General features: G+C 33.8%; 4 protein-coding genes and 1 long non-coding RNA gene across 6 annotated transcripts; 4 read left to right on the forward strand and 1 right to left on the reverse strand.

The window, feature by feature from the left end:
• On the forward strand, positions 1951-4809 carry LOC107619932 (rust resistance kinase Lr10-like). The gene is made up of 2 exons (XM_021113445.1): positions 1951-2876; positions 3000-4809. Exons 1-2 carry the CDS (start codon positions 2147-2149, stop codon positions 4154-4156), a joined length of 1887 nt encoding a protein of 628 aa, XP_020969104.1. The 5' UTR covers positions 1951-2146; the 3' UTR covers positions 4157-4809.
• LOC110267647 (transcription factor EGL1-like) lies at positions 4578-6005 on the forward strand (the record flags this gene model as incomplete). Its single annotated transcript, XM_021113446.1, has 4 exons — positions 4578-4986; positions 5147-5312; positions 5571-5780; positions 5903-6005. Coding segments are annotated over exons 2-4 (411 nt in total), but the record flags the coding sequence as incomplete, so codon positions are not given.
• LOC110267648 lies at positions 6016-7721 on the forward strand. 2 transcript variants are annotated; one of them, XR_002355496.1, is made up of 3 exons: positions 6016-6108; positions 6228-6477; positions 7377-7721. It is a non-coding gene; the product is annotated as an uncharacterized LOC110267648 (long non-coding RNA). The 2 variants fall into 2 exon arrangements; XR_002355495.1 differs by lacking the exon at positions 7377-7721 and having other exon boundaries at positions 6228-6963.
• On the forward strand, positions 12100-13762 carry LOC107621761 (protein kibra-like). Its single transcript, XM_016323767.2, has one exon. It carries the CDS (start codon positions 12673-12675, stop codon positions 13444-13446), a length of 774 nt encoding a protein of 257 aa, XP_016179253.1. The 5' UTR covers positions 12100-12672; the 3' UTR covers positions 13447-13762.
• LOC107623697 (pentatricopeptide repeat-containing protein At3g62470, mitochondrial) lies at positions 14390-16694 on the reverse strand. Its single transcript, XM_016326045.2, has one exon. The coding sequence runs from the start codon at positions 16538-16540 to the stop codon at positions 14633-14635; it is 1908 nt and encodes a 635-aa protein (XP_016181531.1). The 5' UTR covers positions 16541-16694; the 3' UTR covers positions 14390-14632.

Raw genomic sequence — 19770 nt, forward strand, 5'->3', positions numbered from 1 at the left:
TCTTATAGGAATAAAAAAAAAATAAAAACATAGCAACAAAATATACATTGACACACATTTTACATTTGTTTTTTATTTTCACCTACTATATCATACTTAATAAAACATAAAATACTAACTACACAATCATTTCTTAGGCATTGCCATCAACATTATTGTGAATTAGAATTTTAATATTCATTCTCTTGTATAAAAAAAAATTGCATTTCTTGAGTTATTTATCCAAATGTTATAACTTATAACTTTAAAATAAGTACTTCTATAACTAAAAATTCAAACATAAAATAATTTATTTATGAGTTGCTATTAATAAAAGTCCTTCTACTTTAAGCTCTTTTTCCAAAAGAGTTTATTTAAGCTGTTTATCCAAACTTGTCAGATTTAACTTGTAAGATTAAATATTAACTAAGATGAGACCCGATGCACGGGTGATAAATTAATGATAGTATATAATAAATATTAAAAATGACTATATTTTGTAGAATTAAATTAAATATGTGTAAACTAAAGTTAAATTTAAAAGATGTTTTATTTAAAATAATTTGTAGTACAAAAAATTTGAATATTAGAATTGGACAAAATAACATTTTTATTTGAACTTTCTTGGTTTCATTATCACTCTCCTGACCAGAATCCTTAGAATCTGAAGTGACTATTGGTGTTTTTTTATGAGTATCACCCTCTTCACAGATGTGTTTTTTGGCTTCATTATCACCCTCCTGACCAGAATCTTTAGAATTTGAAGTAACTATTAGTGTTTTTGTATAAATATCTTCTTTAGAATTTCTTGCTCTAACGAATAAAGAAAATTGAGGATAGTGCAGTGATGACCCTCTAATTGTTCCATGGTAAATTTGTGGGTTGAACTGTTTTGTGGGATTCTTGGGAGGCATCCAAACCAAAATTCCCTCAGCATTGGGATTGAAAAAAGGTTCTTTAAACCTACAAATAGAACATTACGGGATTGAGGCAACCATGCAGCATTATGCTTGTGTTGTCGATTTCTTATGTCGCTCTGGAAAGACAGTTGAAGCATAGGAATTTCTCAAGACGATGCCAATGCAAATGACAGAATCAATTGCGGGAGCTTTTCTGAATGGGTGCAATATCCATGGAAGAAGTGATTTAGCAAAATTGATGGTGGACGAACTAATGAAAATACAGTTAAAAGGACCTGTTGGCTTTGTAACACTATCTAATATTTATGCAGCTGATGGGGAGTGGGATCAGGTTGGAAACTTGAGGAAGGTGATGAAAGAGAAAAATGTTCACAAGAGTCCTGGTTTTAGTTGGCTTGAAAAGCTAGGTGAGACTCTTGCCATGTGACATAATATAATGTGATTGGTGGTCTAGTATTTCACATTTCGCTGCAAAATGCAAATATGTATAGTCTGGGAGGTTTTCATAGGAAGTTCTAGTCAACTCAGTTTCATTCATCTACTGATCAAAAAACATAGAACTGATGGAGTGGGAACTCTGCTGCAGCTCATGGTTGTATTAATGCACTTCTGACCATTTATAACCACAGCTTGCCAAAAGTGAAGTTTATTTCATTTTCACCTTATGTTTCCCTCTTACTACCAAACAAGAATCATTAAATCCGAGTATGTAAATAAATCAGTTTTGTGACAAATATTTATAATTTTGATATTTTTAATTTGGGACGCATTTTGTAATAATTTATTGAAATGAAATTGAATTTTATTAAAATAATCTTGATAAATAAACACACTAATACATTATTTGTAAAATTCTAGATTCATTATAAAGAGAACTAAACATATTTTATATGAGTATAAATACTTTTTTAATAGATGTATTTTGATGGAATGAATAATTTTTATCCCTTCTTAAAAAAAGGATGGTGAGGCCTTGAAATTGCAGTATATATGTTCTGCATTTGTTTGGAAATTTCCAGGCAAATGATGTGCATACACAGAAGAAAACGAAGGATAATCTCTTTTGACCGTTGTTTATGCATTGAAATTTCAAAGGTATACCTGTCAAAGTGAATGAATTATTTGTTGTTTGACTATGTCAAATTATCCATATCCCTGTAGTAGTTGACTTTGAGTGTACTATCTGCACAAAACTGGCATCTCTGTATCTAATTAGAAACCACCAGAATCTTTTAGTTTCAATTAGCATGGTGGAAGGATATCTTGTTCCAAATATGATTAGCAATTCCAATTCATTAATGTTGATGATGGTATTAATACTGGTTGGCACGGGGCCGGGGATATGCCACGGTGAAGATGGGTGTGGAGGACACAGGTGCGGACGCCATGGCCCTCCGATTCGATTCCCATTCCGTCTTAAAGACAAGGAGCCCCCTCACTGCGGTTACCCTGCCTTTGATCTCACTTGTTCTGATTCTCATGACACCTTCATTGAGTTCTCTGCTTCTCCTGTCCCACTTAAACTCCTTGTCACTGATATCCAATATGAATATAACTATTTCCGAGTCTCTGACACGCAAAATTGCCTTCCCACCCACTTGCTCAAACTCATAAAAAATTCTTCCTCAATTTCTCCTTTCCAGTTCAGTCGGGATCAGACTCTGAACGATGTATCTTTCTTCAATTGTTCACCCGATCCGCAATATCAACTCTCCTGCCCCATTTACGTTGCTGACAGCTACGATTCACTCCTCAGTTCCAATCTCGTATCTTGCACCAAGATTTTTGACATTTCTTCAACCTTCTATGACTCAGAAATGGTAGATTTGTACAATACTTTGAATTTGTGGTGGTCGAAACCTAATTGTAGCATGTGTGAAACACAAGGCAAGAGATGTAAACTGAAGAACAATGGCACTCAAGGTGAAGTTGAGTGCTTCCGCCACCATCATAATAACTTGCTCTTTGGCTCCACAGGTGATTGATACACATTAATTATATAATAAATGATTTATCTTTCTGATTAGTTTCTGAGATTATGTAAATAAATATGATAATATACTAATACGCCTGCACATGCATGCATGTCCATATATATAGGTGTTGTGGCAGGTTTAATTCTGCTGGCAGCAGTGGCTACTGCAGTGTTTAAGATCTATCAACATTTTAGAATGAAAGGAGAAGATCGAGCAAGAATTGACAAGTTCTTGGAAGATTACAGGGCACTCAAGCCTACCAGATTCTCTTATGCTGATGTAAAGAGGATCACAAATGGTTTCAAGGACAAGCTGGGTGAAGGAGGTCATGGAGCAGTCTTCAAGGGCATGCTCTCCTCAGAAATCGGCGTAGCTGTCAAGATACTCAACAGCAACACGGAGGGTAAAGGAAAAGATTTCACCAACGAGGTGGGAACCATGGGAAAAATTCACCATGTCAATGTGGTTCGCTTACTTGGCTTTTGTGCGCAAGGAGTTCATTGTGCTCTAGTTTATGATTTCTTTCCAAAAGGTTCATTGCAAAACTTCATATCCACGCCAGATAACAAGGACGTCTTCCTTGGATGGGAGAAGCTTCACCAAATTGCCCTTGGTGTTGCTAGAGGCATTGAGTATCTTCACCATGGTTGTGAGCAACAGATCCTTCATTTTGACATCAATCCCCACAATATCTTACTAGATGACAACTTCACTCCCAAGATTACTGATTTTGGGCTTGCCAAGTTGTGTTCCAAAGATCAGAGCAAAGTTTCAATGACCGCAGCCAAGGGAACCATGGGCTACATTGCGCCTGAAATTGTCTCAAGAAACTTTGGAAATGTGTCTTACAAAGCAGACATTTATAGCTATGGGATATTGTTGCTTGAAATGGTAGGAGGAAGGAAAAACATAGAGATGGAAGTTGAGGGGTCTTTAAGGATTTTATACCCCGAATGGATGCACAACTTGCTTGATGGGGGAGATTTTCATGTACACATCGAAGATGAGGAAGACAATAAACTTGCAAAGAAAATTGCAATTGTTGGACTACAATGCATTCAGTGGCAGCCATCAGATCGTCCTTCCATCAAAACTGTCATAAGTATGTTAGAAGGAGATGCAGACAAATTAAATGTACCTCGTAATCTTTTCGACTTAACAAATTCTATTAGCAGAGGACGACAAATAACCCACCAGACAAGGCCTCTAAATTTAGAGTTGGAGAGGATAAAGATATTTTCAAAAAGTAGCAGTTACCTTCAAGTAGTAACAAATAAATAAGGAAGAAGTAACAAATATAAAATATGAAAATATAATTAGATACCTCAAGTAGTAATATGAAAAAAGGCCTATTGGCACCCTTTTTTCTTGCCACGCTTTTATGAGGATAGCCACTGATTTATGATTCGGCCACGCTTTTTTTTGGCACGCTTCAAAAGCGTGGCCATAGAGAGATTTTGGCACATTTTTATGAGGGTGGCCACTGATTTATGATTTGACCACCTTTTTTTGTCACGCTTCAAAAGCGTGCCCATAGAAAGAAACAGGTACGCTTTTAAAGCGTGGCTAGTTTGTCAGGATACGGGGCACATTTTTAAAGCGTGCCTATAAACTCTAATTATTTGGGACCCTAAAAAAGCGTGACGATAGGATTCCCACTTAATTTAATTTCTCACTCAAACACTTAATTTCTTTATCAGAACACTCAAAAGAGCCCTAACTTAGAAGTGAGAACCCAAACCCTCGAATCCTCTCCATTACTCAACTAAGAACCCTAAACTTTCGCAGCTCTCTCTCAGTTCGCAGCCCTCTTCATCACTGAGAAGTGAGAATCCATCGTCATCTTTCAGGTCGTAGCCCGCTCTCAACTTGCAACCCTTTATCCCTCTTTTACAACTCTTGGAAACTTCAATCGGTGCTGCCTCCGCCGGCGCACCCTCCATCGGCGCGCCCTCCGTCGGCGTTCACTCTCGCTCGCAAGGCCTCCATCAGCGCTCGTTCTCTCTTGCTCAAACCTTACCTCCGTCGACGCTGACTCAATCGTCGCTGCCTCTCCCTCAATCGTCGTTCCTCCCTCAATCGGCGCTCAACCCTCACCATAACACAAGAAGGTACGTATTTAAAGATTTAATCCCTTTTTGTTTCTCTGTTTCAACCCTCCGCAAATTTCTCTATTCAACCCTCACCATAACGCTGATTAATGTTTTGTCTGGTATACCAATGTGTTTTCTAGGCCAAATTTTTTAAGAGTTTGCTAAATTCATTTTTTAGGTTTCATGGGGAGAATCAAGTATGATTCAAGCTGAAAGGTTATTTTCCTGAACCCAAAGAACAAGGAAATGTTGCTGGAGAACTTCAAGGAACAGCTTGCTTTGTCTGTGAGAAGCATCCAGTGGAGCTATGCAATATTCTGGTCTACTTCATCTACCCAACCCTTGTACTAACTTCTAACTAACTGTTTCCTTGAATTTCAGTTCTGTTTTGTGATTTTTTTTTCATTTTCTGTTTCTTGAATATGTGTTGTTTGTGAAAATACCTCAATGGACTTCATATGACGAGACACATCATGACTTGTTTCTTCTTCTTCTTCTCTAATATGAACAACTCAATACAATGGCTTCTTAGACAACACCACAATTCAATAATACTACTATTCAAAATCAATTTCTTTCTATTCATGGTGCCCATTTAGCAGGGTGTTGAGTTGGGGGGAAGGATATTACAATGGAGACATTAAGACAAGGAAGACAAGTCAAGGAGTGGAACTCAATTCTGATCAGATAGGGTTGCAGCGGAGTGAGCAGCTTCGAGAGTTATACAAGTCCCTCAAAGCTGTAGAAGCCAGCCCTCAAACCAAAAGGCGTTCAGCAGCACTGTCTCCGGAGGATCTCACAGATACAGAATGGTACTATTTGGTTTGCATGTCCTTTGTATTCAACATTGGCTAAGGGTAATAATAGTAACACTAATAAATCTTCTCTTTATATGTATCTTCTTTGTCCTGTTTGCTTTGTATCCTTTTTGAAGTGAAGAGGCAGGTTGGGATGTGGTAATTACTTGCCATAGTAAGAGTCTAAGTTTCTGTTTTTCTTTAGAATGTATCATGTTATTAACTGTTATGTGTAAACATAATATCCTTTGCTTCCGGTACAGTGGTTGAAACCATATACACATGAAACTCTCGTTGAGCTTGGTCAGAAAGGTGTGAGGAGTCTTTTAGCTGTTCCAGTGAGGTACATTATTTTTGGACTTTTACCCGGTTTTAAATTTTAATTGTGTTTTGCGTTAGACACTGTTGAAAGTTGTGAAATAGCCTTAAGAGTAAAAGACACTCCTCCTCCTTGTATCTCAGCTTTGTGAGTGAGCACATAGAGACCCTTGAAGAAATTGACATGGAGTACAGGGAGTTTGGACGGTGCATGTGATCAAGTGGGGTAATATGTGACAGTGTGAGCATAGGCCCCTCTCCAATTCCACCAACCTTTTGCTTTGGTTTTTGGTTCATTAAATACAAACCAGTAAAACCACGCAATCCAAAAGGAAACAAACACATGTTTTTGGCTTTCATTTGATTCCTTTTCAACTCAAATCCCCAACGTTACGTAGGAATTTCTCCCTTTGACATATTAATTATACTTATGCCATTTTATTCTTATTTTTTATTTTTTCTTGCTCACATCCAGTAATTGAATATTTGGTCGACCTTCCTTGCTTATCTTATCTATTTCATGGATTACTTGAAAATTTCGGAATTAAAATCAATATTTCTAGTGGCCTACATTTAATTTTCCAATGCACTGACATCATTGCTTGCAGCTTATGTTATCTTTAGTCGTGTTATCCTTAAGTCATTGCTTAAGTAGAAAAAAGATATTCTATTATTATAATATTAATAATTAATAGTTCTATTACTAGTTCTATTACTAATGTATGAGTATATGCATGCATTAAGGATGGTTCTGAATCGGTAATGATGTGCTTGAGGTGTTGTGTCAACAGCAGAGTAATATGGATATCTCAAAATAGCTTGTCTCTAATGAATATAGATTGTATCTAATATTTCATTATTGTTTATAGGTTTCTGATTATATTTTACAAACTGGTCATAATGTAGTATCTGATCAGTTTCTACATTATATATATTTATATATAAATATATTTTACAAACTGTTTATAGGTGATTTATAGTATCTGATCTATATGAAATTTGGAACTTGTAATGCTATACGCTAGGCAATTATTTGACTTCAAAGAGTAATTTTGTTTTTCTCAAGAGTATAAATGGATCAAACATTGTTTTGTTTTAGCTTTATGCAATTTATGCATCCTTGCTGAGACTTTATATGCAATTTAAAGTATAACAGCATTTTCAAGCTGATAGTTACAATACAAAACTGCATTATGTTTTGTGTAGTTGTGCGTAGACTTTTTGAAATCATTATTAAATGAAGATAAAATGGTTGTGTGTGTTTTCATGGCATTTCTTTTAAACTTGTTGCAGGTAAGAAGAATGGGAAGTAAAGAAACTGCATTGATATTCATGCATGAAGAGTATAAAATCCTCAAGCGCTACAAAAATTATAGAAGTTCTTCTAAGAGGGCTATCTCCTTTTTCTAAAGCACAATGGTGTGAGCTACAAGATTCAGCAGCATGAGTTTTTGCCATTATGTTTGGATTATTGATATTTATTTTTTAATTTTTTTTATTTTTTACACAAAAAAATGACAGAGATAGAATAAGTTAATGACTTTTAATAAGTTTTATATGTATTGATATTTTTTAGCCCAATGTATTTTATAACTACTTTGGTTTGAATTTTATTAATGTAATACTAATTTTTATTAATTAATTTTTTAAATGATATTCACATATTTTTGTCAATGTTTTTTTATTATTTTTGGAGTGCATTAGAGTATGGGTAAAAGCATATGCCAGATTTTCTTTTTTGATGATAGGGATATAGCCACGCTTTAAAAGCGTGGCAATAGGATCATGTTTCTTCACTATTGGCACGCTTCAAAAGTGATACCATATCTTTTATTATTGGCACATTTCAAAAGCGTAGCCATATAAGCGTACCGATAGGTTAATACATATGGCCACTCTTAAAAGCGTGGCAAGAGTTGAAAGCGTGGCAAAAAGAAGCGTACCGATAGATTCACAAAAGCGTGGCGATAGAGCAATGATCATTCAGTTCGTAGGTACTTCTCGAATCTAATCAATTATCAATTCATAGATTTTTCCCGTAATTAAACAACTATATATATATATATATATAATCATTTTAAAGAATTTATTTAATATGTTATAATTTTACTATCATGAGAAAAATAAATAAATTTTAAAATAATTTACTTTTATATATGTACTATATATAATATATAAAGATTTTTTTAACATCTAATTAGATGTTAATGTTATTAAAATTCAAAATAAAAAAAGATAGTGGACTTAACTGAACAGTCACAAAAAAACCCAACAAAAAGCAAATATATAGATTTTGCTTAATTAAAGTTCACACAAAAAAAAAATATTCAAAATATTTTCGCTCGTCTTTTCTTTTCGCTCGTCTTTTCTTTCTACAACCCAGAAGAACTGCATACTTCAAGATCTAACATGTCCATACCAACTCTTGTAAAGAATTATACAAGTAGCATTCCGAACAAGAATGATTACAGGTCTGCAGCAGTAAGAATTCAATTACTTTCTTTTATTATATCTAATTGTCACTTAACATTTGTTTTATTTGTAGGTATACTGGTGAGGCAATTTTGGTTTGGATGCCTCCCAGGAATCAACAGTACAACCTAGAGGAACTGCATGGTAAGATTATTGAAGGATATCTCGAAAAAAAAAAAATTAATTATTAAATTTTTTAAAAAATATTTTAATAAAATATAATTTAATTAATAAAAAATATAATTTTCTCAAAAAAAAATATAATTTTCTCTTATATTAAATAAATAGTTAATAAAAGAAACCAACATGAATCACATATATATGTATTTCAAATAGGTGTTATAATCGATTCTCCCCCTCTCATAGTTTTTTGGATGATAGGCTTCCATTTAGACTTGGTTTGTAAAATTTACGTTTGGTAAAATCAAATTAAAAATGACTTTTAATAAGTACAAGCACCACAATTATATTTGATAAAATAACTTTTAAAATTTAAAAAAAATTATAATAAACATGTTTATAACGAAAAATAATTTCTTTTTACAAATTCTTTCAAATTTTATATAATATTTTAAAATAAAATAATTTTAAAATAAAAAATTATTTTATATATTGGCTCACCTTTATAGATCACAAAAAATGGGACACATATTTCAAATAAATTACTCTTATGATTATATATCTATATTTATATATGTATATACACGTTATTATAATTTTGACTAATGTTCATGCAAGAAAAAATTTATGATTGGTTTTCATAAACTAAGTTAACTTCTTCACATTTCAAAGAACAGATAAAAAACAAACAAACATCATAGATCTACTGAAAAAATACAAAAACAACGCACAAAAAAATAATATAAATAGATAGAAGTTCATATCTAATATGTGATAGAGATGTATTTGTGTTGAAATGTGTGAAGATTAGGTTGAAAAATAAAAAATATATGAAGACTCAATTAGAATTTGTGAAGGTTATGGTGAGAAGTTAAAAATATATGAGAATTTGTATGCATTATATTGCATGTCCATAAAACTAGAATCATCATCATATGATGATTGATGAGGACAAGTGAGATTATTATTTGCCCTGCAATTCATACTATTACAATGAATCATTGATGCAATGCTACAAAACTATAATGCAGTGTTGTAAGAACCGGACCGGACCGGCCGGTTCAACCGGAAAACTGGTGAACCGGTAGTCTGGCCGGTTCAGTTGAAGCTTTGGACCGAACAAGGATTTGAACCGCTTAAAATCGGGCGGTTCTTTATAAATCGGACAAAACCGGTCAAAATCGGCCGGTTCGATGTAATTCGTGAACCGGCCGGTCCTATGGTGAACCCAACAAATGCAGGTCTTGGGTGCTCCAGCAGCATTTGAAAATTGATCCAATATTCAAAAATGCATTCAAGGACCGAACAAGGATTTGAACCGCTTAAAATCGGGTGGTTCTTTATAAATTGGACAAAACCGGTCAAAATCGGCCGGTTCGATGTAATTCGTGAACCGGCCGGTCCTATGGTGAACCCAACAAATGCAGGTCTTGGGTGCTCCAGCAGCATTTGAAAATTGATCCAATATTCAAAAATGCATTTAAGGAGTGTTGTGCCTCCTTGCTAGGAGCCAACAAGGAGCACCACCAAGCTAGTATGTTCATTTGTAACTTATGCTAATTATTTTATATATTATATACATACACAACTGAATTATTTTATATTTATTTAATTTAATTTTAGTTTTATACTCAATTTTTTTTAATTCTTTAGAATTTATAAAATTATTAAAATAAGTATCAAATATTTTAATATTTACATTTACATATTAAAATGTTAGTAAAGATGTTTATTTTAAATTTTTTAGAGTATTGAGTTAGTAGGTCTTCGAAGATTTCGACTTAGGACTAATTAGTAGGGACATATAAGCATCACCACTAAATTTCACATGATAAATTAATGGAGGGACATAATGTGTTCATCGTTTATTATCTTGAAGGACAAAATTTGTACTTTATTTTTTTTCAAGGGATAATTAATCTGAAGTCGAAAATTTTAAGGACCTAATTGTCACTTTATTCAAATTTTTATTATTTTATATTTTTTATTTACGTACGACCGGTTCTATCGGTTCAACCAGTGACCCACCGGTTGAACCAGTGACCTAGTGACCCAGTAACCTGACCGATTCGATCACCGATTCGGTTCTGACAACTATGCTATAATGTACTGATGTTACGACTTATCATAATAAAGGTCACAATGTCACAACGTGAACCATGTGCAGTTGCTCTCAACCACTTGTTTCCGCTAGCTAGGTCCCACTCTACCTCAGCTCCTTCCATATTGTGCAGCTTCCAAAGCTTCATACGTAAGACAAACAAAAATGTTATACAAATAACTCATTTTGATAACTACATTAATAACTACACCAAAGTAGGAGAGCTGAGCATTTTGAGTTAGTTATGTAAGTCTCATGCTAAACAATCAATGTCAATGTTGAGCATGCATAAGCAAATGATCGATCTGCACATAAGAACAAAGGTGAAAAAGCATTTGTGTGAGTTCAAAACAAAAAGAATGAAACAAACGCATTTGAGATGCACGTGCAGAATGATTGAAGCTGCCAGTCCCTGCAAATTAGCTCATTTAACAGAACATTCTGCTTCTCTGATTTACTTCGATTTTATTTTTAGTACTAGAGATATAATCATTCATGTTATCTTTTTCTATCGGTTTAAGCTTTTGAAATGAGTAGTTTCATGACATGGTATCCGAGCGAACTTTGGTAAATCCTAAAAATAGAAAAATAACATAAGACAAATAAAAAAAAAAGAAAGTCTATGCAAAAATCAAGTAAACCAAAAAGAAGTTCTTGCTTGAGGGGAGTATTAGAGATATAAATATTCACGTTATCTCCTTTTATCAGCTTAATTTTTTTTTGGGATAATTGGTTTCATGACAATTAGAAAAGTGTGTTGCTCTTAATTGTTTGAATGATGTAATTATATTGCGTTATAAGAAAGTTGTGCTTTCATTATTCATTCATAAATAATCATTATTAATCACCTATAGCTTAATTCAACGGCAATGATGTCTCCATTTTTTTTTCTCTCTGACATCAATGTGTTATTACGCAATTAAGGCAATCCGAAATTGTGGTTTGCGATGCCGAGGGAGGACCAAATTCAGTTGGCCAACTCTTTAAACCTCTTCATTTATTCTATAATTCACTAAACTCCAACTAATTTGATTTATGTTGATCAGTTATTATTGTTAGAAAATTTTATTTTCTTAACCTGTTTTGTGGGATATATCATATATATAAAAGTATAATCATATTAGCTATTTTATATTTTGATTTACATATTAGTAGATTTTGGTTGAGGACGATCAAATAACTATACATTGAGATTAGAAACAACAATATAACTCTCATATACTTGCAAAAGAAAAAGTGAAACTCAGCCTTGAAAATGTAGCTTTCATTAAGAAAGTTTTATTATACCTGTTAATCTAGCAAAAATGTGCAGCACTGCAATAAAGTATAATTAGAAGTTGCAGCTATTGCCGACCACAGTAAACATAGATGCTTTTAATTTATTTAGTGTAGTTTGGAAGCAAGTAAGGAAGCAATAGTTGCCCTGGCAAACTGGTTCCCACATGAAAACTTTGATGAAAACACCAAACCAACCAGAAAGAGATGTGACCATATAATGTCAACATCTAAGAGAACACAAAATGGATTCCCAATAGTGCTTTGATACAAACTATTCTCCAACCTATACATAGTGATGAATTGTATATATGCTTAAGTTATTTAAGCATTGGTAATCAATCAGGTTCCTATAATTCTTTTACATTTTTCAGTTCATAGATCTGTGTTTATTAGTAGACACAGACACCCCCTTTGGTTTTGCCTCAACTTTTGTATTTTCTTGGAGAACAGAAACAGTACACCCTATATAATGATAATTTGTTTGAACTATTCTTGTAATTTCAAGGTGCAAGAAGGGCAATATAGTCAAAAAGAATAATATAATATATCTTGTATTATCTACCATGCTTTGACAAATCTACTTCTGCTAATACAGTTCCAAAGCATTTCTTTGTATTAATGGAAGCAGAGACAGTGTTGAAGCTCTTTGATTCTTGCTGGTTTGGGATTCAAGACATGAAGGAAAAAGAACCTTGTTCATCAAGTTCTCATGAAAACACAAATCATCAAACCAAAGAAGGAATATCAGAATCAGAAGAACCGATGCTTTTGCGCAGCCAAACTATTCATACAAGGTCTATGAGCGACCAATTGGACAACATGACATGCTCCATGCATGATGATTCTAGTTCCCCAGAGCTTGACATGTTGCCATCAAAGCTTCAAACCATTCTTTCAGGAAAAGACATCATGGACACTGAACAAGGTGAAAGGAAAGCACAGGTGCAAGTGCAACTTGAAGGGTTTCCTAATAAGAAGAACAACAACAACACAAGCAGAGGAAGGAAGAAGAAGAGAAGGGGAAGCAAGAGTTTATCAGACCTTGAATTTGAGGAGCTTAAAGGGTTTATGGATCTTGGCTTTGTTTTCTCAGAGGAAGACAAAGATTCAAGCTTGGCTTCAATCCTTCCTGGTTTGCAAAGGTTAGGGAAGAAGAGTGTCAGGAATGAGGAAGATGAGGAAGATGATGATGATGATGAAGAAGAAGAAGATGAGGAGAATTGTGATAAGGCTGCAGTTCCAAGACCTTACCTTTCAGAAGCATGGAAGGTCCATAAGAAAAAGAAAGAGAACCCTTTGAAGAATTGGAAGGTTCCTGCTTTGAACAATGAAAATGACATTAAAGATAGCCTCAAGTTATGGGCTCACACTGTTGCTTCCAATGTCAGATGATGATGAATAAAATAAACTTCATGGTTCAACTTCAAGTATTTTCTGTCTCACATATTTCAGATTATAACTTTGAAAATTTTGTTCAATATTTTTTGTTAATGCAGCTTCCCTTCCTATTTCATTCACTTCCTACTTCTCTATGTTGTTGAACTCTTCTACTTCTGAAATTTGCTGAATTCCACACTTCACAAACTTGGAAATATAGACAAAAAGACTAGGTCATGGTCATGGGGCAATTTCTGTAGGAATAGAACCAATGGCAGGCCTGAATATTGTACTGTTTGAAATAAGGATAACTTAAAAGGACTTCAGGCTACAGAGCTTTCAGCTTTGTTTACTTTTTTGCTTGCTAAGGTGAAGGACTTACAGTTACATTACAGTGATAGATATTTAATTTAACAGCCTGTGTTCTAAGGTAAAAAGTAATATGTTACCATGCTATGTGAAGAAGACTAAAGAAGCAGAAATCATTTTATTATTATAGCATGTAAAACATTGTGGTAAAACAATAATTAGCATGAATCATTACAAGCTGATTGGCAGAACTGTATTGGGCAAAAAGGATTGTCAATCTTATAGCAGAAGCTAATGCTTATGGGTCAGTAGTTTCTGTGTAACCAAAGAATATAGACAATGACAATTATTATGTAAAGCATTTGATTAATACTCAAAGACACTATACAAACTGTTTTAGATTATCACTACAAGTTTTGTCCAATATTATCGTCTTATCGAGAAAATTACCAATAATGGAAAAAATACCTTTCATTTTCATTGTATACATCCAATACATCCCTTTTTTAACATCTCTAAATTTTCTTCCGGGTTTATTGATATTTTATTTGAATGGAGTGACATGAAGGAATGCAAATATTTTACATGCTCATGCTACTCCATAGCTACTAAAAATTCATAAATCACCCATGTTCAATTGGTCTTTTTCTTTTAATGAACAATCTATTAATATATGAATAACTGTTTTTCATTCAAAGTGGTACATGACATCATACAATATTAGCTTATAATTTTCAAACAACATTAATATCAATATACAAATAGTGAAATACAAAGTACAAAACCAGAAGACAAAAACTAGAAGCCAAACTAGATGACTGGTAGTCAATAAAATTTCGTTATAACATTCTAGTACCAAAGAGGTTCCGCCCACGTTTGACATGCTTAGTGTTTATATGAACCGCCCACCTGAATATGTAGGCTCTCTTCTATTGGCACTTTTCCTCATCATCTCAGCCCAACTGGCAATAACATCGGAGACCTCAAATTTACCGGCAATTTTCAACTTTTCAGCTAACTCCTCAAGTATGCCAAGATTCCCAGCTTTAGAAAAATCAGCAGCAAACTTGTTATAATCAAGTTGAGGAGCTTTCATCCCCTTCCCTATCATTTCCTCTATATATCTACATGCCTCGCCTGACCTGCCCTGTCTTATAAGGCCTCCGATGAATACAGTGTAGGAATTATCATCAGGACAACACCCCATATGATGCATCTCATTCCATATGGCATGTCCCATTTCATAGTTCTTTGTCACAAAATAAGACTTCATTATCATGTTGTAAGTGTGAATGGTAGGCTTGATGCCACTTTGAGTCATCTTCTTGTATATTCGCATTGCATCATCCGGCATATGCTGGCTTGTCATCACTTTTATCAAAGCATTGTAGGTCATCCCGTCCGGTGGACAACCTCTTTCCTTCATTGTCTTCAGTAGATCAGATATCAAATCCATTTTCCTCTGCCTCCCAAACCCAGTGATCAAACACGTGTAAAGTGCAGTGTCTGGTTGACACCCACGATCTATCATTTCATCAAAATACTCTTCAGCATCTCCCATCATTTTTTGCTTGCAGAATTCCTGAATCATAATTGTGTAGCTCCTAACATTGGGAGATGGACCTTTGGCCTTCATGATTTCAAATAACTTAATGGCATCAGATTTCTTCTTACACCTTAGCAACCCTTCAAGCATAATATTATGTGCAACAATATCTGGCTTAAATCCCTTATCAATCATCTCATTCCACACCCTCCCTGCCTCTAGCAAGTTCTTTAACCTGCACCAACCATTAAGAAGTACGGTGTAAGTTCGCAAATCATGCATAAATCTACCCTTTAGTTTTTCAAAAACTGCTTGAGCTTCTTTACCAAGCTTTGCCCTGCCAAGGCTATCAAGCAACAAATTAATAGCATCAGCATCCACTTTAAACTTGTACTTCTTCATCAGATCAAAGACCCCAACAGCTTTTCTCCTCTCCTTTGAGGCAGCAAAGGATTTGATAGCAATGGAGAAAGTCTCCATTGTCAAAAGGCCCTTCTCCCCCATTTCCTCAAGCATTGCCACCATCGTCTCAAATTGTCTGGTCTTCCCAAGAATATGCATCATGGAGTTATAAGTTCTGGAATCATGGGCGAATCCAGGCCTTCCCCCGGCCCAACAAAAGAACCGGAATGCCGGCTTCCTTGCATGCTTGAACCGCTGCAGCACATCCATAACCAAATCATGTGACAACTTAACCCCATATTCATCAAGAACAGCCTCCATGTTCCTATCCAATGCAAACAATTCATCAATCACCTTGCATACTCTATCAACCTCATCTGGATCAGCACATGACTCAGCATTAAAATCCCTACCATCATCATCATCTTCTTCATCATTATCAATGCCAGATTCAACCCCAAAAACAGCATCACCATTACCAAGAGTAGCAAAACCGATAGAATTACTGACAAACGGAAACTTTAATAAGAAATTAAGATGGGAATTCAGCAGTTCTTTTTGTGGAGCAAGAAGTGAAGAGGGGTGTGGCAAAAGAAGTGGAATTTGAGAACGAGAATGATAGAGAGTGCAATTAAGAGGATAATGAAGCAAACGAGACAAGGGCAGAGAGCTACCACAAGGAAAGCGCACTTGCTCTCTTCTTTGGGATCCAATTGGTCGTCCCTGATGGAAAGAGCGTAGCTTGGTGGCGGAGATGGCATGGAAGGGGCCATTGGGGTGCCCACGACAGAACGAATTTAAAAATTGAAACTTTGAGCTGGTGGATGTTCTATTGCAGAGGGAGGTAGTCATTGAAGTGCCATTTACAGTGAAGAAAGCAACGAAAGAAGAAGGAGCAGTTGGGTGTGGAAGTGTGGCAATGAAGCAAGCGGCAAGTGGGGTAGCTCGGTAGCTGAAACTCTTTCCAATTTTCAGCAGTGAGATTGATGGGTTAACGGTTGAATGGTTGATGAACCCTCTTTTTTGGTTTTCATTGTTTGGGCCAATGAAATACAAAAACCATTATTCAATGTTATGCAGTACTGGGCTTTGGCCCAATTTTGTGACACATGCAACATATTCGACAAAAAAAATTGTAGTGTGTAACGAAAATAAGAAGTTAGATAGGATGGACCATGGACCTGAAAAGAATTATAATACAATGCAACTCTAATACTATTATTTCTCTTCTGAACAATCTCAGAAATCTGAGCAATCATCCAAAAACTTAATCAGAGATTAGGGGTGCACATGGGCCGGGTGAAGCTGGGTTTGATGTGACCCATACTCGACGCAAAATATACACCGGGTCTATTTATTAGACCCGAACCCGGCCCTGGACCCAATAAAACCAATACACTTTCGGGCTACAATTATACCGAGTGAAAACCGGGTGAAAATCGGGCCGTTAACATTACATTACGTTGATACCTTCTTGTAAGCTAGCTTTTAAAATTCCAAATTTCTAAGACTCTAACCAGTGGCGGAGCTTAGTTCAGACAAGGGGGGACCATGGCCCCCCCAAACTTTTTATAAAAAACTTAGTAGTACTTTTTCAAAAGATAAAAAATAGTTCAATTGACTTAAATACTTTACTATGACTTAAAGTATCTAATAAATTCAATAAACAACACTCTCTCTATCTTTAAATTCAAATATAAAAAATTAGATATTTTTTATTTATTTAATTTAATATTATTTTATATTTTATTATTTTAATTTAATTTTTTATATGATAAAAAATAATAAAATATTCAATAAGTATTAATATTATTGTATTTGTATAAATTGATAAAAAATTTAATAAATATTATAAATTTTAATATTTGTCCTTCTAACTTCTTCTTTACATATTTTACAGGATATATATTCAAATTTTTATATAAAATAATAATAAAAAATCAAAGAATTGATACATTTTTTAAGAGGAAGGCTAATATTTAAGAAGGAGAACATATAACTTTTACAATATCAACACCTGTAGATAGTTCTTCTACTTTAATGAATCACGAAGAAAGTGAGATATAACCTTCAAAAGTTCAAAAAGTTACATCTGATAACTTTAACCTTAACTTTTTGGAATTAGATCTTGAAAAACGGCTTTAAATTTGGTAATATCACCCAAACCAGAGAGATGAGATTAGACGAGCTTATCTTAAATGGAGTCCATATCAAAAATATTTTGACAATTATTTTCTATCTGGCCTCCCCAAAATTTTGTTTCAAGTTCCGCCACTGACTCTAACCATTATTTAACATGATAAAATTCACTTAGAAAAATATAACAAGAACCAACCATTCTTCAAAATTAAAGCATAACCACAATTAATACTAATATTGTCTAATAATACCAAATATTTAAATCAATACAAATAACACAATATTATGCATTAGTCTAAAGTCTTATGCATTCTAAACATAAAACATTAACTTATAGTCTTATAATGACTAATAACACAAAATATTAAGGTTTACAATACTTAAATTCCACATAAGAATAGTCATGATCCATCACTAATAATACAAAATATTAATTGTGCATGATGACCGGGCCATCGGGTGACCCGAGCTATGGCCCGGACCCGACCCGAAATAATGACCGGGTTTATTTTTGAGACCCTTACCCGACCCTAAACCCGATGAAATCACACCAAATTAGTCCCTAAAGTGATCGAGACCGGGCCGGATCTTCAGACCGGATCGAATCATATGCACCCCTATCAGAGACATTTATAATTGGAGATCTAAAAATTGAGAGTTATTTTTTTGTACATATTTATAGAAAAGATAACATAGGTGCATATTATCTTGTGCAAAAAAATTTAAAATTAGAACTTGGTTTTTATTTTTGGAATTTTTTTAAAGACATAATTAGCATCTTAGCTTATGATAAAAAAAAATTTATTTTTTTTTGTTTGCACTAGGATATTCATCAAGTTAAAAGCCTAAAGACTAAACTCAAGTGATATAGGCAGCCAAGACTTGGAGCTAGTGGTTGCTACCTCACAAGAAAATGAACTCTTCAGGTAGTGTTTGGTTGATATCCATGTCTCAATGAGACATGGACACGGTGACACATGTCTGTTGTTTGATTTGGTGAGATACAGAATTTTGATGAACACGGGAGGACACGGAGACACTAAATTTGTGTACCTCCAATTTGATGAGACACTGAGACACAATTTGTGAGACACTAATTTTTTACTCTTTTACCCTTATTCAATTTTTAAATTTTCAAAATTTGTCCTCTTATCTCTTCAAATATTTTTTTTTTTACTTCCTCTTTTAGATTTTACAACCAAATTTGTTCTCCCGTTTTTTTCAAAAAAAAATTATACATTTAATTTTTTATTTATTTAAATTTTAATTAATCTTTGATAAATTTTAGGCTTTGATTTTCTATTTTTTTTCAAAAAAAAATTATACATTTAATTTTTTATTTATTTAAATTTTAATTAATCTTTGATAAATTTTAGGCTTTGATTTTCTATTTTTTTTCAAAAAAAAATTGTATATTTAATATTTGAATGATAATTTGAGATGATATTAGAAGAAAAAAAATACGAAAAGAAATAAAAATTTAATAGTAATGACATGTAGCGTTTGAGGTGATAGGTGTGCAGTGGTGTTGATAAAATTGTGGTTAACTGAAGGGTAATTCAATCTTTTTTAAATATTTGTGTCTTGTTCATTATTTTTACCAAACATAATACATAGACACAAATATTTTATGTCTATATCTTTATGTCTGTGTCTTTGTGTCTATGTCTCATCCTATACATCAACCAAACGGAGTCTTATGAACTCATGTAGTGTGTGTGAGTGTGTAATACATGAATAATGCTTAAAATTAAGACCTGTCTAATCCATCTGACTAAAAAAAACTTAAATGATATAGTGATAGAGTGATGTGTGATGAATTGATCATTCTTAAGTCTTAAATTAAGATAGTGGAAATATTTTATGAAAGTTATAAAATCAAAAGTAATTAACTCTTCACTTTATTATTTTACTAATTTTTTTTATTTTATAAGATCCAAATT

This window comes from Arachis ipaensis, chromosome B10 (genome assembly GCF_000816755.2).
Source record: "Arachis ipaensis cultivar K30076 chromosome B10, Araip1.1, whole genome shotgun sequence".
In the NCBI taxonomy this organism is placed as follows: Eukaryota; Viridiplantae; Streptophyta; class Magnoliopsida; order Fabales; family Fabaceae; genus Arachis; species Arachis ipaensis.

What these genes read in the sequence shown, in the direction of transcription:
- LOC107623697 (XM_016326045.2), bottom strand. Translation starts at nt 16,540, where the DNA reads ATGACTACCTCCCTCTGCAATAGAACATCCACCAGCTCAAAGTTTCAA.
- LOC107619932 (XM_021113445.1), top strand. Translation starts at nt 2,147, where the DNA reads ATGGTGGAAGGATATCTTGTTCCAAATATGATTAGCAATTCCAATTCA. An exon ending in CTTGCTCTTTGGCTCCACAG is followed by an intron (nt 2,877 to 2,999) that starts GTGATTGATACA and finishes CCATATATATAG; the next exon opens with GTGTTGTGGCAGGTTTAATT.
- LOC107621761 (XM_016323767.2), top strand. Translation starts at nt 12,673, where the DNA reads ATGGAAGCAGAGACAGTGTTGAAGCTCTTTGATTCTTGCTGGTTTGGG.